This window comes from Aquila chrysaetos, chromosome 20 (assembly GCF_900496995.4).
Source record: "Aquila chrysaetos chrysaetos chromosome 20, bAquChr1.4, whole genome shotgun sequence".
NCBI classification, from domain to species: domain Eukaryota; kingdom Metazoa; phylum Chordata; class Aves; order Accipitriformes; family Accipitridae; genus Aquila; species Aquila chrysaetos.
This window is the reverse complement of record NC_044023.1, coordinates 6,603,140-6,621,374: the sequence shown is the minus strand read 5'-3', so window position 1 is coordinate 6,621,374 and position 18,235 is coordinate 6,603,140. Positions and strand designations below refer to the sequence as shown.

Below are 18,235 nucleotides of genomic sequence, written 5' to 3'. Positions count from 1 at the left end.
CAAAGTTTAGATTTAAGGACTGTCCAGAAGCCAGCAGATTAGTACTAGCTGACCTCAAGGTACTCACTCAGGCAATCCTTCATATGGACTAACAAGTCAACACCTGTTATGGGTGCTAAACTGTGGTCAACATTCAAGCTTACATCTATTACTTTTCATGCCTACTAAAGCAGATTAAAGTAAAAGCTTTAACTCCTAATTGCTTCAAAAAAAAAATTGGTACATGCACCCCTCCCCCTATTTCTTTACATACAATATTTATAATAATAGAAAAGAACAAACAGTTCAACAATTGGTTAGTACCTAACACTTGCCAGTTGCAGCATAATTCAGCTAACAAACTTCATTAAATATGAAGTTTTCTCCTAGCCACTTAAACAGTTTTTATCACAACAAAGCATTGTTCAAAAGCAAAGAAACCTGGTCATTCCAATCCATACAAACATACATTTTGACAAAACCAGAGGAAAAAAGATGACTATAATGATGCCACTTCTTACAAAAATACTACAGTAAATTTTTTCAACCTGTTTGTTCGGAAATGGTGTATAAGTTACTAGGTTGATAAATTAATTTATACATAAAAGATCCCATAAAATCCAACCAAATTTAAGTATCAATTGTACCAAAGATACAAATAACAATCCAATAAGCCTCAACTGGAAGACAACATAAAAATGTAAGGGAAAGAAATTTTATTTGCTAATATCCTATGATATAACCATTGTATCTTACAGTTGTTTGAATGTCATTCATCCCACTATTAAAAAAAACCACCACCACATCACATGATGTATGAAATGGTAACTTTTTCTCCAAAGAAAACCAGTTTAATTCTCCTTTGGCTTACAGTGAAGGATTTCAGAAAAATACTGCAAAACAGCTTCATCAAATTTACAGACAAGCATCCCATCATACCTTTGACAGACTGACAGAACTGCAAACAAAAGGGAAATTTGGTCGAGTTCAATCCCAACTTTGTCCCCAAGTTTGACAGCTTGCTTCTTTATAAATAAAGCAATTAACAGCTTTCACATTAAGGATCACACTGATAACTAAGAAACCAGAAGACAGCTTCATAGGTCTATACTTCCTGTCCCTCCTTGCCGTTTCCTGCCACATAAAATACATTAAAAAAAAAAACAACCCAAAAACACAAAACCCAGTCAACTATCATTGAACTGCGTACAGATCAAGTTTAAAAGACGAATGTATTCTAAATTTGCAAATGAACAATAAGGCACCTTAAATGTCTTCCTGATTCATACGAAATTGTATTTTCTCTTGTTGAGATGCAAGAGTTATTTATAAGCCTCTGCAATATGAAATCAAACTAATTAGTTTAAAAATGTAACTTCTTTTTAAACATATACACAGCATTTATGTTAAAAAAGATTTAGGAGACTAGACAGCCCACTATTTGAACAGCGAGATCTCATATCACCCTATTTATGACTATACTAGCAGCAGAAGTAATATTGCTGTACAGCTGGGATCATAAGACTAGACAAGACAGCATGACTTCAAGCTCATTTTGTATGAAATGTTCTTCAATCTCCAAATCACTTTAAGTGCAAGGCTATACAAAATTCCTCATTCCAAGAATTAGTTAAAATTCACTGTACAGATTGAGATATTCCCACGGTAAGGTCTCAAAGTCATGTAGAAAAAGACAGACCCTATAAAGTCTGTAAGTCCAACTGTCTTGGGTTTTTTTCCTAAATTAAGAACAAGTAGGTAAAGGAAATGCATTGACAATTTATAATAAAGAAGTTTCAATCCTCTGCAATGTATGGAGCTGTACTTCATAATAAACTCCATACTTGACAGAAACGAGAAAAAAAACTGCAAGACAACCCAGAAGAGAAAAATTTAAAAGGCAAAGAACTACCAAATTCACTTAGCAGGACAGAATAACATAGAGTTTGTTTTATTTAGATAGATCTCATAACAGCTTCAGAAGAATCAGCAAGTATTTCTCTACTACCTTCCAGTCAGGCAATGGAGACACCACCATTAGCTGAGGAAGTGCACCTTTCTCTTCCTCCCACTGTTAGATTTTGGCTTCTCTCTGTGATAATTTTTCAATCACCAAATTCTCATATAAAGTATCTCTAGTGATATTCTCCAAGTGAAAGTTACCAGAGTTTAGAAAATGTTTCTAACAGTACCAAACTGAAGACACTGATACTGGAAAGCATTTCACTCTGTGAGCTATGGTTACCAGGACGAACTCTGCAATGCCATTACAGTGAAATAATTTCTTAAGCAGTCTGAGGATCTGAGGAATTGCTATATAATTAAACTAAAAGCTTTTGACTGTATATGTCTGAGCACACATTTTTCATCACTTGACATTTTTTGGTCCATCCAAACACTGCAAAGGGAACACTGATCATTATAAACTTGCCACTTGTACATTCTGGAACTGCCAAATTCAGATCTTAGACCAGCAACAAAATACACCATTGGTAAACCTAAACCATCAGCCTAACATCTAATTTTCAACTTCTGAATGTCCAAATTTTCAACAATTAAAAAAAGAAATCAATATAAAGGTTAAGATTGAACACGTAAAGGAACAAGACATTGGGAAACCAGTTGCAACAGAAAGAAGCATTTTCTATCCAATAACAAAAGTTTCAATATGCATAAATCCTTGAAAGAAACCTTATTAAATATATTTAACATTTGATTTCACAGACAAAACAAAATCGTTTTTATTGAGACAAATTTGTTCATGCTGGCATTTAAAATCCCAGATAAAAACAAAAAACAATGGAGTGCATGTAAGAAGTTTTATGATTAACGTTCTGGAACTTCAGTGTCAGTGTGACTGTACTTAATACCTTCTGTAGAACACTGTTCAAAACCCCTTTTTTCTTTTAGGTAAGGCTTCAGAGTATTTTTGACAAGTAAATCAAACCCTCATAAATGAATGATATGCTGAATGAAATAAACTTACATAGCTAGCATGGACACATGCTGTGTATGCCATTAATTTACTTGTAAACACAGAACTTTCTGTTCACTGCTCTACACTTCAAAACACTGACAACCCAATCTCCCTGCACCACATTACGTTATATTTCAGTAACAGTAATACTGCTATTGGTCCTTGCTCTAGTGTTTTCTTCAGCTTTTATTCTGGTTTTTTGGTCAAATCATTTATTTTCTAACCAGTTAAGCAGCCTGCCATGCCAAATAAGGGCATTCTTAATTACACCTTAAGATGAAAGCCATGACGCCTTCACACATGTATTCCCCATCGGTAAGAATGGGGAGCTCTCTCCATGAAGTCCGTCAACTAGGTTGTCAGAAGGGTGTTTCTTAGATCTTCATTCATTACCAAAGAGGCTGTTTGAAGAAAAGCTTAGAAAAGAATGATGCATAAAGAGAAAATTACTCGGCCCTCTTTCACTATACTGACCAGTTTAGAAGACAAAATAATATTCAGTTGGCAATCTTTTACAGTGCCACTCCAATATCAATGCTTCCAATAAACAAATGTGGAAACCTTTTTCCGTACAGATCGTATGCAAAAAATACAGCCCTTTACTGCAAGCATGTACAAGAACTGTTCTGCACATGAGCATTTCATGTTCCTTTCTTCATATACCGGGAGACGAACTGGCTTCTGACAAAGTGGATCAGCTTGGTCTCTGTGCAGAACATAGTAACGATGGTTGCTGCAAAGCACAGAGCCCCCATGCTGATGTGAATCAGCCTTGCCATCCAACCCTTATCGCAGCAGAAGAATACCTACAAGAAAGGAAACAAGCAATTGCAGGAAAACCAATCAGCACAAAGTAGATTTACTGTCTCAATAAAAAATTAGGTCCAACACCTCTCTTGACTACGCTAATACCACCATCAAGCTAAGCACGGTTTTGCCACAAGCACTGATCCTACAATAAATCATCTTTAGTAGTCACAGCACTTGCTTTCTTAAGAAAATTCTGTCAGCAAAAAATGAGCATTCAGTAGATACCTGGTAAATGTGGAAGTTGTTCATTATCTGGCATGCAGAAATATGTTAACCAAGATATTAGGAAAACTCTGCTGGTGCTATCACGTAAGTCTGCTACTTTGCAGCAACGTACTAGGCTCTTTTCTAACAAAACCCCACTGGAAATCTCCCATTCTAAAATACGAAGCTCTCCTTTCTAAGGCATAATGGATTTTCAATCTGTCAAATTTTTGTACATTGAAATGCTACCATCTCTGTAATAATTACTCTGCACAATTACTATCCTGTAGTCTGAATAAATGTAATAAACGTTCTCTTGGCAATTTTTGTTTCTGTTCTTGGTTTGGTTGTTTTTCCGCTATCACTTTTTTATTACAGAATTTTTAATAAGTTTCCTTGTGCTACTGCAAAATTTTAATTATTATTAAGAACTAAGGACATGGATTTATCTACAGACAGCAGAAACGTGTCAATTTTATTTTGTCAGATACACCTTCTACAGGTGGCAGAGATAACTTTGTACCAAAAATAAAATCTCTCAATATTATATCTTGCCTTGCCTGTAATGCAAGTCTTCCAGCCTATCCTCATAAGCCTTTTTTTGCTAATGGTACTTCTCTGCTTGTGGACACAGAAGTCATTTGATACTAACTTTCACAGTGAAAGTAAAATCTGAGAAAGATGCTTACCTCTGAGAAACCAGTGATTACTCCACTTATGATATACACAAGTACCAAAAACGGTGAGGGGAGCAAGCCTGTCAAAGGTCTGTAAGTGCTTTCTTTGAAGTAATCATAGATATAGTGGATGCTGTGAGCTATTCGAATACCCATGTTAAAGCAGTTCGCAAGGATAAAGCCTATACTGCCATGCCACTGGGTCAAGAAATGAGAGATGCACAGAAATGTGAAGGACAAGGCCAGCATAACAAAATTGTACCTATGAAAAAAAAGAAACAACTTAACAATGTATACAGTTACAGTATTTATTTACTAACTTTATCTTTAAAGAAGTACCACCATTTTCCAAAATGAGAAACAAAAATTCTCTTGCCATCTTCTAATGGAAGAAGATAAATTTGAGAGCAGAGATGTTAATAAAAAAAATTCATTGAAAGAATGGAAAGTACATCAAACAAATTAAACCAAGAGCTACATTATGTGAAGGAAATTCTAATTAGCTGTATCCTCATTTCAGAAAGTCAAATGTAGTACCAATGATTAGTAATGTAAACTTATGAATTTTTTGCTGTTTTATTTTAGGTATGTATTAAAGAAAAATAATGCTAAACAAGATGACACTTTATTTAGTTTGTGCTCCAAACAGCGGCTTTGAAAACAAGTTCACACTTCAAAGGAGTCATGAAAGCAGCCCTTGCTAAGTCTAAAACATAGTGTGGAAAGCAGACCTCATTGAAATTGATTTGGAAAGGCCTTGTAAGGGACAGCTGCTGCATAAGCAAAAAAAGCTTGATGGTAGCACTGGGAAGGCAACCAGGCTTCAAAGTCAATAACCCAGGATGAACACAGAATCAAGAAATAATTCAGGCTGGAAAGGATCTCAGGAAGTCATCTAGTCCAACCTCCTACTTAAAGTAGATAAACCACTGAATTCAGACCCACAATTTAGATCATTCAGAAGTGTACCTGATATACAGGAACTGTACACAAAAAATTTTAGCAGTTGCAAAATTTTAATGAGTTTTAAGTGATAGCCTGTCTTAAAAACCATAACTTCAAATGCATATGTACAAAAAACAAGACTTCATATTTAAATTACTTTTCCAGTTAGTGATGTCCCAAAAGCTAATTTAACAATCTTTTTATTTCTTAATTTCTGAACTTTTTACCCAAACATTTAAACATTTGCTAAAGCTTCTACATCTAAATCTACATGCAGACAGCTAAAGGAGAAGTTGGTTTTCAGTAGGGCAGGATATTTTATGCTGATTTTAAATGCACCAATCTCTTTATAAGGTCATTACAAATAAATTTTTAAGAAGATCAATGTTTATTCAACAAATACAAGCATGTAAAAAAAAAAAAAAAAAAAGTAGTGCATATTTGCTTGCCCATCTATTGCACCTAGCTCTGGAGAAAAGGAACACAGTCCTTAAAGTGACTGCAGAAATAAATTTGCTCTTTGGAAAAAAAGCATTTCCAAGCACATATCCATGCAGAACAATTGTTCTGTTTACATACTGAACTCCAAGCAAACCACATGCAGATTAATTACAGGAATATTCTGGGGATAGTGTTTCCTACCTGTCTACCTCCTCTTTGCACATCAAAGCAAACGTAAAACATTCCGTTACTCCATTGATAGCAAGAAATAGGACATATAATGAGTAACATCGGAGGAGATCTGGACCTAAAAAACACATTAGAGTAAGTAGACTATTATTTTTTATAAAATCACATTGTTTTTACACTCACTGATACTAAGAGATAAAAGTTGTAATGTTACCACTAAGGAAAGCTTAAGTTCATTTGAACAAGTTTCCTGCCTAGAAATCTTGACAAGAACACAAATAAACAAGGCAAAATAAAAACAAAAATAAAACCCAAAACACCCAAGAACAGCAGTTATTATAGTATCAGAAAAGATATCCATCCAAAAAAAAGTATTTTATTAAAAGGGATTTTCTAATTAAAAATTAATATTTATCATAACCCAAACCATCTATTGTACAGGAATTTGTGGAAATTAATCCAATAGTCATTATGAGCTACTAAAAGCAATAAAATGTATACTTTGAACACAACAGTAAGAAAAACAGAAAGGCTGTTCAATACATTCAAAATAGTGCTAGATAAAAAAATATTCAGATTTTTATGGGTCAGAGATAATTTATATGTGACTTCAAAATTCTCCATTCAGCCCTTAATTTTTTTCTTGTCCTTTAGAAATTATAACACAGGGAAAAAAATCCATGCTTTTTAACAAGTTTGCGTGCATCCCTGAATATTCCTTCTTGAGAGCAGCAATGTAGCTCATATTACCAAGTCACCTCCTCTTTCAGTTCGACAGAACAACTGCCCAGTGAGCAGTAAATACACTGCAGACGTGGGGCAGAGCTGAAGACTTTCTTTTCAAGTATGCAGAAAAACATTAGACTAGAGAGCACTCAGGAAAAAAAAAAAATTAATATATCCATTAATATCTGGTCAAATAAGCCAGTATGCATGCTCAACATTTCATTTTCACACATTATCACTAGGTAAAAAAATAAAATTGAGTCACTTGACTTGCATCCATATTCCTAAACATAGTCCTTTTCAGTCAACTAAGCATGTTCAAAAGATGAGGCCCAGACACCCATTCTCGAAGAGAAAGAGGGACAGAAAACATTTTCTTCATAAAAAGAGTTGGCTGCTGGGGTCCAGAATGACATTTTTCCACAACATTTGCTTTCAAAATTAGAAACAAATCCGATAGAACCAGCAGCAAGACAACTCCAAACAACATGCAAAAGTTATTAACATTTTTTCTTGGTTATGCAGACACAGGTTTTTCCTTAAAATCACTATATAAATCAAGCACCAGCTTCCAAATAACATGCAAGGGTCTAAAGCAAAAATACCTAAATGCTTAACATTTAAAAACAGGAAAGTGTCCATCGGGTTAGAATATATCAAATGACCTTAACAGTGAATAAGGTAATTGCAGTTTATTTTAATACCCAAACAACATTCCAAGGTTATGGTTTGAAGATGCAGAACTCTGAGAGGCACAACTGTCTTCAACACAATATACTGTCACATGCTTTCATCTTCCCTGTAACTTTCTCTTAATTATAACAGATGTGAAATGGAAAATGCAAGCTAGAAGTCTTCCACAATAGCACACAAGCAAAATTTCCAGACAGAAATGCAACAAAAAAGCTCCTCTGAGGAGCTGCTAGATCTTCACCCAAGATAGATCAGCTAGGAACTGAGTCACTTCACAGGGCTCAGCTACAGAAGGCAGATCGTTTTTTCTAGCAGGAGCTACTGTAGGTCAACTGACAAACCACTGAAAGAACTCAAGAAAACTCCAGGCTACAATTTGTGTGTTTATGTTCCAAGAAGGAATTAAATGAACCCCTACTTTCTCTCCTGAAAATCCAAGGTGACCTACAAATTCCTTGACTGCTTCTGTGGACAGATTTGTAGAACTCACTCCTCAATATGTACAACTATAGCGAGACTGTTACCATTATATGGTTTAGCACTATAAAAAAACCTAGCATTGTTTCTATGCTAAAACTATAGATTCTTTGGTTCCAATTTGTTGTATGGGTTTTGGGGGTGGTGTTATTTTAAACAGCTGGAGTTAGCAATTTTACATCATGGAGCAGTCAAACAATCCTTTAAAATGTTCTTTTCCAACGATGTGAAATTGCAGGAAGGTAGAGCCCCAAACTTATTTAGAGCTCCTCAGTATATTTTAGTTTAAGGTGCCGAAGCATTAAAGATGCTATTACAAAGGCATGAGTTCTGGATTCAGCCAAGCTAAGTCACTGATTTCAATAGGAGTTTTACAGAAAAAAAATTCTGCTGATTTACGCAAGAAAACGTAATAGCTGTGGTTTCTCTTTTTAAAGAATGGCTGCTTTGCCAGCTCTGTAAATCTTTACCTGTTCCAGAACTGAGCATTGAGCCTCCATAAATATCCAGAGCCAGCTGAGAATAGGCATAGCCAAAAACCGTGATGGTAAGGCCAATGAGAAGCACAAGTTTCAACAGCAATTCTAACACATCTGCAGCCATAGCGACATCATCCTGAAAAAAAGTGTACTCAGTTACATGAATAAGAATCAATGTAATAGTTATTTTCATGCACAGTATAAAAAGGTGTGAAACTTATCCTTTGTTATTGAGTTATCCATACACGTGGTCTTAATTTCCAGCAATGTTTACATATTTATTATTTCATTCTATGTTTTGCTCATTACAAATTCTACATAAAAATTAGCCGTGAACATCTCTGTTCAAGGAACTGTGCAAACAGCACTTGCACCTGTTTAACAGTTAGTAAATGGCAAAGAAGAGCAGGGCATCTGCCCAAGGCCACAATTTGAGTCAGTAGCACAGTCAGATTTTTATTGCTGCGTGGGACTGCAGGATTTGCCACACCAGAACAAGCAACTTGTCTGTTCTACTACCTCATTACAAGAAGCATTCTTGTAATTCTTGTAACGTAATTTCACTATATACAATGAAAACTCGTAACTATTTTGCCAGTTATATATATCAGGTACATTATATATAAAATATACATATACGTACACCTTTCTTAGCCCACCAAAGACCTGAAGCATGGGATTTGTTTAACTGCATGCTACGGTGCAAGTAGCAGGATTACTGCAAAAAGTTGTCATAGCATCAGACAAAAGCCCAGACTGATCTTCATGACCGATCAAGAATTTCTTACCTAGAGCATGCATGAATATTACTCTGTGGAACAAAGCTCTTGTTTGTTTAACCATTGATACTCCACATACAATTCAAAAGCTCAAGAAAAATACAATTCTTTTCTTCCCAAAACTGCACTCTTTCAAAACATTACTGTTTAGTACTTAACAGCTTCTTGTATTTTCAAGTCAGTCAAATATTTTCAGACAGCATTTATTTGATAGAAAGAGCATGGTTTCATGATTTAAATAATTGCCTAAGTATTTCTGGAAATACAGAGTACACTAGGGTTTACATCACACTGTATGGAGCAGATGATGTTAACTTCAGTTATAATACAAGGCAGTATTATGCCACTGAATAGTTTAATTTCTATTTCATTAGCATTTTACCTATTTTCTTCTCTTTCTGGTCCAGCCTCACTCGACATTTTTGTTCTCCACTTCAACTTTTCAATTTTAACAGCCTTTATACTCAAATTTAAACACACATTTCTGTCAGTCACACTTCTGTGATGCAATTTATCTGTAACAAAAAATCAAGCATTTGACATGTAATTAATCCAAAATAAACATACCTGCTTCTGATCCTTTACATTCTTCCCTCTTTCCAACACTTTAGCAAAAAAGACATAAAAACTCTCCTCAATAGGCAAAAAGATAAACCTGGCCACCAGTGAACCAAGATTATTCACGATATCATATACACCTTTTAAGAAAAAAAAAAAAAAAACAAAAAACAAAACACAAGATAGCAGCAACCTGTAATTTTTTAGACACATTTTAATTCCAAGTCTTTAACAATTACATTATAATTTAACATTTCCACTGAAAAAAGAGAAAACAAGTGGAATTTAGTGCAAAATTACAGCAGCGTTCCCTAAAAATTCTGCCAGTCACAGCAACCACAGCTCAAAATTACAAGGCCTGCTCATAGATGGCAAAGCTAGGACAAAAGCATCAACTACAGAGATGTGAATCTAGCAACAGCGCCAAGCTACATTTAAAATTCTTACTGCAGAGGAAGTTAAAAGATCCTGATTAAATTCACTGAATGAGAACAGGAATGTAAGGATTTACTGATACAGGAGAAGAGAAAGATACCTATTTTTAGTGTGAGGTCCTTCTTTCGTTTTACTTTCACTGAAGTGGAAGGGCAATCCTATATGACATTTTACCAGCACTTCCACCCTTAGCAAGATACTGCTCCAAACCTGCTAAGACATCTATGTATGTTTGTATACACACACACACACACACACACACAGAGAGTACAGTCACTGAGAGCATACAAAGTCAGGCATATGGATAAGTACTTACACTTTCACAGTGAAATAACAGAATAAGGTTCTGGCTGATTTCATAAGACTTGGAACCCCTGTTTCTCAACATTTTGAGTGTACAGGTATTTTTGTACTCATTACTCTTTTAAAGACCCTCCAGGTAAAAGGCAGTTCAATCGTTCTACAGGGGAGAAGGATCAGAAGTGGCTGCAGTTACTGGTGGCAAGCAAATATACTCAGTATTTATGGGGGAACATACTACTACCAGCAATTAAAAGTAATTCAAACTAGTCAAGAAACTTCTAACAGCAGGCCAACAATTACAGCCTATTTTCCTTCCCCAAGCCATAAAGACCCGAGGTGCTGGCAATTCAGTCATCTGAATGGCTACTGCCATACATTACTCTAACCACACTGAATTCTTTTACAGAACATAATTCAGTTTTGAGATGCAATGCTATAAACAATTATGTTCTTGTCATAACAGCTAACACAGATTCAAAAGGAAGACAGAAGACAGCAAGAAAACAGAATTACAAAAACTGAAGACCAACAACTATAACACACCAGATACTAATGAAGCTTTTTTTTAAAAAAAAAAAAAAAAAAAAACAAGATACATGGTATCTCATATTCAATTGGAAAGTTTTCATTCAAAGAAAAAATAAAATTAAAATCCAGGCTCTTAAATGAAATTCTTTTCTGTACCTCTATCAATCATTCTCTGAAATGTATCCCAAAGTCACAAAGGCTTTGAAATCTTCTCAGACTTTCAAGTTACATTCAAATACTTTCAGTCATTTTCAGAACCATCTGAAGAGCAGTGATTAAAACTGTATCACCACTCCACAATACCATCACACTTACCCTGATCTCCAAAATTTAACACGTTCAAAAAAGTCATCACATATCGTTCACCTGTAAGTTCAAAATAAAGAACTTAAGAACAAGTCCCTAATCTTTCCCAATACTTGTCCAGACACTTCCAACATTAAGTATTCAAGAGACAAAGTCAAACAGGACAACACCTAGTTCAGAATACCCTCAAAAACTTCATTCAGGTTGGTAACATCTGCTGGCAAGAGTCTCAAAGTTGCATGCCTACACCTCCCCCAGCTTTCTCAAGCTTTAAGTCAATTTTGCAAATAGCATTCACTAACCCTTCTCCATCACAACTGCAGGTCAAGCCTCACCTTCTGTCAAAATCTGTTTCAAGAAGGATTGTTTGAAGAAACTCCAAGTCAACCGTGCTTCCTTCCAGTTAACAAAGGTCTGCAAAAAAAGTAGTACTGAAATGTAATAAACATGACTGAAACTACAGAGTAGAAATAGAAAAAACAAAACAAGCACAATACTCTAGGTTAGCTCTAACTGTACTGATGAGGAAAACCCACAATGTCATAGCTGCTTACAACTAATCTAAAACATTGATAATTCAAGCACCAATAGCACTCTGATCTGGCAAAGACTTTTTCCCTTGCTGAAAATTATTGCTGCAGATAAAGTACCCAGACAAGCTTTCTACAGAAAATACTATTCAAAGTTAGAGACTGCAGAAAAAAACCCATGCTGTTTAGCATGCCAATATAACTTTCACCTTCACTGTAGATATAAATTGTTTACTGCTCTTCAAACGATCCCCACAAATCTTGCAACCAAGAACCACCTTTATCTTTTCAATCTGTAAATCTTTTTCAAAATGTCTTCTTCCTCACTCTGTCTTTTCATTTCTTTCTTGCCTCATTTTCTTTTGAGAGGACATCAGAGATATTTGAGTATCCATAGGTTGCTGTGTACCACATTTATTTTGTGGAAAAGTCCAAGTACCAAAATTCATGGTAAAATAGTTCTGTTTTCTTTCCTCCCTCAGATCCCGTGATACCTGGTCATTCCCCTGCACACTATAGATATTCTATCTCCAGTTAATGGTCTGCGCAAAGATACTAAGAGATAAGTCAGCAACAAGCCCATAACAACAGAAAAGTCAAGTTTCATAATGTTTTTCTGACAAGGATTTTATTGATACAAAACACAAAAAGAATTTGTAATTTCTTTTTTAAATCAGTCATTATCTTCTACAATGCAGAGATACCCTCAAAAATCACTCAATTAACTCCACTATCTCAAATGAATTTTCAAAGCGCTCTCAAGAAAAAATTAAAATCAAGAAATGAACTGTGCAACCTACCTCATCTTCCACCAAGTTAGGTAATAAAGCTTTCATTCTAGCAACTGGAAATGACTTCTTTGTTGCTTCAGGAGACCCCAAAAACATCACAAAATAAGTTACATAGCACGTTACCAGAACACTGACATATAAAAGCTAGAAAGATAGGGAAGGAGAGAAGAAAAACAACCAGTGATATAAACTTACAAATGCAGAATTACATGCACAGAGTTCCACATTCAGTGAGAACAAAATGAAGCAGTCCTTATTCCGGTCAAATTTTAAACGAGCTAAAGACTTTAACTCCCCAAGAACGGTGCTGATTTTTTTTTTATCTGTAGGTCATCCTAGCCCTTTGCCAACTTTTATGTTCTATTCAGCATTTTTAGAATGATTACTTAAAGTCCAATTATAAAGCAATTATTCACCCAGTCAAAAAACAAGTTGACAGAGTAGCTACCATCTACATCACTTTCTTCGATCAGTTATAAGCTATCTACTACAGCCACTGCAAAAACTGAACAAAAAAATAACCAAATGTCACCTTCTGAGGTCGATCACATTTTCATTTATATGATATTGCACAGGTGACAACCCTATTTTTCAGGTGCCAATATATCCATTCTTCATTTAGTAAAGAAAAGGTTTTAATCCAATTACATTACACATGATTAGCACCTTCTAATAAAGTGATATGGGTTGGTGGTACAGGCTGATAAAATCATATGTGATAATAATCTTCTACACAGTAGAATCCAAAGTCTAACATTAATACTTAAGCCAGGTAGTGAACAGAGTCTTCAAGCATTAGAATGTATACCTCATTAAGAAGAAGAGTTACATAAAACTTATACAGAATAACATAACCTTATTTGCAAAACATGCCTTCACAGACAGAAGAAGGTGCTTCCTTGTACATCCATTAAACTGCTCAGGGTCAAAGTGCCAAGTCAATAACGAGCATCAGGAAAATACTAAATACAAGTGCTAAATCTTAAACCTCCCAGGAGCATTTTCTCTCATCTCCTCAAAGTTATTTAGCAGGCTAAATGTCAAAGACAGCAGCAAATAAAAATTCAGATGAATCAAGAATTCATAGAAGAGAACACAGGAAACTTACCTGAGCCAGGGAAAAAACATAGAGGCCCCACTGAGGATAAAGGACTACTAAAATAACCGTCAAAATGCATTTTGACACTACTGAAAGGCTTTCAGCAATAACCTTTAAGAAAGAGAAAATAGAGAAGGTTTCTTTTCTGCCAACTTAACCACATACACAAACTTACAATACATTACTTTCACACACAGAATTTATGCAGGAATATAAGACTTTCAAAGGCAGTGTGACTGTCACGGAGTTTCTTTCTGCTGAGTTGGCCATCTTAGATTGTATTTTCGCTGTAAATTTTCTATTCTTGCATTTCACAATTCCTCTATTGCACTTTTCCCAGTTCTTTGTATGGGACATAAGGGAGAAAATTTTGCTTGAGACAATCATGTTCTCAATTGTTGCATTTCACAATTTCATACCAACAATCAATCAAAATGCAAAATAGTAGAAGCTGTGTGCCTCTCCATCCAATTAAAACTCATGATTAAGCATTTAATGATCATTAAGGTGATAATTTCTAAATAAACCAACTTTCTTGCTTTTACAGGTACAAATTCATATCTATGTTACAACTATGTCATACAATACTAAACAGTACACACAGTTTTGTGCAGTTTTTATATGCTTGAACATAGAAAGATCTAGTTCAGGAATCTGTTCTTTTTCAATAGAGAAATATAATTTCCCCCCATACACATATACCCCATGTACTTTACTAACCTTAAGTCTCACAAACAAATGAGCTTGTGCTAAAACCCAGAACGGTTCTCCCAGAAGCTCAATAATTGCAGAAAGACCAAATGCCACTACACCAGCCTGATAATGAGGAACCACAGAAGGATCAGGTACTTCAAGCAAGTGTAGCCAGACGAAGCCCAAGAAAATAGACCAAAAAACACCAAGAGGGACTCTAGAAAGTTAACATAAAAACAAATCAATAGAAATGTTACTTTAGCAGAAAAAAAAAAAAAAAGAAAATTAGATTAAAATGTCATATATGGCCATAATAATTTTTAAAATAAGGCCCCAAGGAATTAATTTCTATTGCTACTATACCAAGAATACCTTTTTTTTTTTTGTAACGAACATCTTTAAGGCACTCTTTGCAAGACACAGGAAACATTTTTCTGACTTGTCTATTTTCTACGGAAGAACCTAACATAAGGTCAACTATCTGCATGTCTTGTTCACTAGGACCAAACAATTCTGATCCCACATCAGCCTGCAGAATACTGCAAACCCCTCATTACTGCAATTTTTATAGGCTGTGGTTACCAGGGGTTTTGCAGACAAGCTTTGCTGGATCTTGCTGTAACAGATAAAGATGCCACCACTCCAACTGCTAGTCTCACTCTTCCAGAAATCATGGGTTCTCCAGAGAGCGACAGCAGAGTGAGCAGAAGAAAATGCATGCCTGCACCTCAGGTATGCCAGTTTACAATGCTCTACTGGAGCTCAGGGCTACTTCGATTAGTGACTGTAGCTAAAAGCCAACCTAGGCACAGGAGTGCAGACGCGTATTACCTTCTGTTGACACTACTTCAGGAACACAATGCTTCTGGCAGAGTGCAGAACGTTTTACACCATTGCAGCAGGATCTATTTGACCCTCCCATTATTGGTTCCCTAAGATATTTGACATCAAGCTCCTAAGACATATTTCAGATCCTTCAAGAAAGTTAATCTTCATTTTAAGTTATGCTTCTCTACGAGGAAAAATTTAAAAAGAAAAGGCGCACACGGTCATTGTTGCCTCTACCATTTAATGCCACCTGGAAGGCTGTCAAATAGCAGAAAATTGACTATAATACAGCAAAGAGAACTGATCCAATACATTTAAAATATTAGTACTAAACCTATCCCTGAAAGCGACAATCCCTCTTCTTTATACCTGGATGCAGATGTCCACACATAACCCCCCATTCCTGGGTCAGATCTAATTAACAGCTGTGCAGTTCCAGAAAGTCAGTCAGGCGCCCCAATGGAAGACTACTATTTTATCATGCAGGGGTAGTATTCCACCGTATCAGGTAGGTAAACTTACTTCCCAGCCCACCTAATTGTGGCTGCACAGCTGCTAGATCTGACAAAGGGGAAGTAGCAGAGAGATGTATCCAGGAACCAGAAGGGACAAACAAGTCATAAAATGCACTTAGCTGCCATGTGCTATTACACTCTCTGGCTGCAACTTCACAGAGACTTTAAGCTAACCACTTTCTGCTACAACCGGCACTACAGTTGAAAGAAGTAGTCCTACTTACTCCCTGTTGCTTAATTCCAACTCTTCCTTTCACCTTTTTACATCTCTCCTACCCAACACAAACATTTATGTTGCCATGCCAATAAGCCACATCAGGGCTCGAGACTTTGAAAAAAATTAGTTTGAAGGGGAAAAAAAAAAAATATCTAAAGCAGCTTCACAAATGCACATCAAGTAATAAAAGAGCAAGACTGAGCAGGCAGAGAAAGAAAAAATAAAGGACTATGTATTTGTGCAACAGGGTTTTCCTTTAACAACTACAACATAAATGAAACTTCAGGCTAAGCAACAGAACAAATGGCTCCTGATAACACCTTTGGCAATGCACTTTCCCATGTGCTCCGAAAAGAGAACTAGTCCATAAACGCTAAAGCAACAGACTTGACCAGTTTCCTGCATCAGTCCTGAAACATGACTGAGGCTACTAAATGTTCAATGTTGAAATAATTACCTCAGTAAATAATTGCTCTCATTTTATGAGCTCTCAGACAAGAATTAGAAATAAATTCTAAAGATCTACATTTTTAAAGGTATCTTACGTCAGCCACAACAGATTAATTGTTTTGGTCCAGTTTCGTTTTGTACTTCCACTCAAACAAGCTCTGCGAAATGCCTCCCTGGCTAGGAAGACAACTGTTGAATATAGTAGAGTTAGCCTAAAGGAGGTGAAGAAAAAGAAAGAGAGAAAATTATTTCCTTCCCTACTACTGCTGAAATCCTTCATGCAGTAGCATCACTGACAGTTTTTACATAGGACTGCTTGACACACAAATCTAACAGGTACGCAAAGAAAATACGGTGATATGAGATAAATTATCATCCTCTCCTAAGAAAGGAGGGGAAGTATTACATGTGATTATTCAAACAGCAAAAATACTTTAAGCATGCTATAAACCAAAAACACAGTTGAAAAATTTGTCACATAGCAACAGCACATAATACGCAATTGCGTCTGGCTTTTCCTCAGCAAGCTGATGCTTTAACATGGAAAACAGGCCAGCAGTACCTTTGTTTCAGGCCAAAAGAGAACTCGGGAGACATTCGACGATCAAACATTGTAAAACGCCTAACAGTAAATTCAACAGCGTTATGCAAAGCATTATTAGCGACGCAGCCTGCAGACCACAGCCCCCGAGACCCTGCACCAAACACAAACGCTTTCAGAAAGCCCCATCACGCCGGGAGACCTGCTCCCAGGGAAGCCTCACGTATGTCAGGCTTCAGGCGAACAGCGCGGTCGGGATGCGGGACACGGGCTTCCGGCCCGGGTGCTCTTCATCCTCCTCCTCCTCCTCACCTCACGTTGACCACGCCGATCAGCTCTCTGGAGAGGTAGCGCAGAGTGAACGCGTTCAGCCCGAAGGTGACCACCCGGAACAGCACCTGTGAAGGAAGCCGCACGGGAAACACCTGCGGGCCGAGCGGGGCTGAGGCGGCTCCCGCCGGGCACCGCGGAGCAGGAGGAGGAGGAGGAGGAGGAGGGAGGCGGCCCGGGGCGGCCCCGCACCTGCAGCAAAGCGCTGGAGGAGGCCAGCCGGGTGGTCTGGCTGAGCACGTCCCGCGAGGCCATCCGCTCCCCGCCCTGCCCCGCCGGCAGGAAATGGCGCCGCCGCCGTCGCGCCGCGATCCCGTCAGCGCCGCCGGGACCGCCCCGGCCTCCGGGCGGAAAGCGGGCGCGGGGCGCGAAGCCCGCTGCGAAGAAGGGGGGGGAGCGGTCTGCTCCTGCCGCGGCCCGTCATGGAACAGGGTAAACGTCTCCTTCTGACACCCGTGGTGAAACTTCCAAAATAAGCGGGCGCTCCAGGTGCTAAAACTAACGTTCAGCACCAGCTTTCTGCTTCGCAAGCAAGCGTTCCCCTAAAACCACCCCCAAAAACTGCACGCTGGCCTAGGAGAAGAGATACCCTATGAAATAGAATTTTCTGACAAGTGCTGAAAAATCTCTATGTGAGTTCCACCAATTCCTTTCTAAACAGAGGGCAAACCCACCAGTGTTCCCTGACTTAAGGAGTTAGACAACCAAAACTGAGGTAGAACACCCTCACTGCAG

General features: G+C 37.2%; 1 protein-coding gene across 2 annotated transcripts; it reads right to left on the bottom strand.

The window, feature by feature from the left end:
* Positions 1-209: 209 nt before the first annotated feature.
* Positions 210-17,898, bottom strand: RFT1 (RFT1 homolog). Of its 2 annotated transcripts, XM_029996186.2 has the most exons (13): positions 17,693-17,898; positions 17,483-17,568; positions 16,725-16,841; positions 14,647-14,836; positions 13,936-14,037; positions 12,837-12,971; positions 11,842-11,920; positions 11,516-11,566; positions 9,944-10,074; positions 8,589-8,733; positions 6,235-6,340; positions 4,660-4,909; positions 210-3,762 (listed from the first exon to the last, which is right to left on the bottom strand). In XM_029996186.2, exons 1-13 carry the CDS (start codon positions 17,753-17,755, stop codon positions 3,598-3,600), a joined length of 1,620 nt encoding a protein of 539 aa, XP_029852046.1. In that variant the 5' UTR covers positions 17,756-17,898; the 3' UTR covers positions 210-3,597. The 2 variants fall into 2 exon arrangements, with proteins under 2 accessions (XP_029852046.1, XP_029852047.1); XM_029996187.2 differs by lacking the exons at positions 16,725-16,841; positions 17,693-17,898 and adding an exon at positions 16,887-16,958.
* Positions 17,899-18,235: the final 337 nt, after the last annotated feature.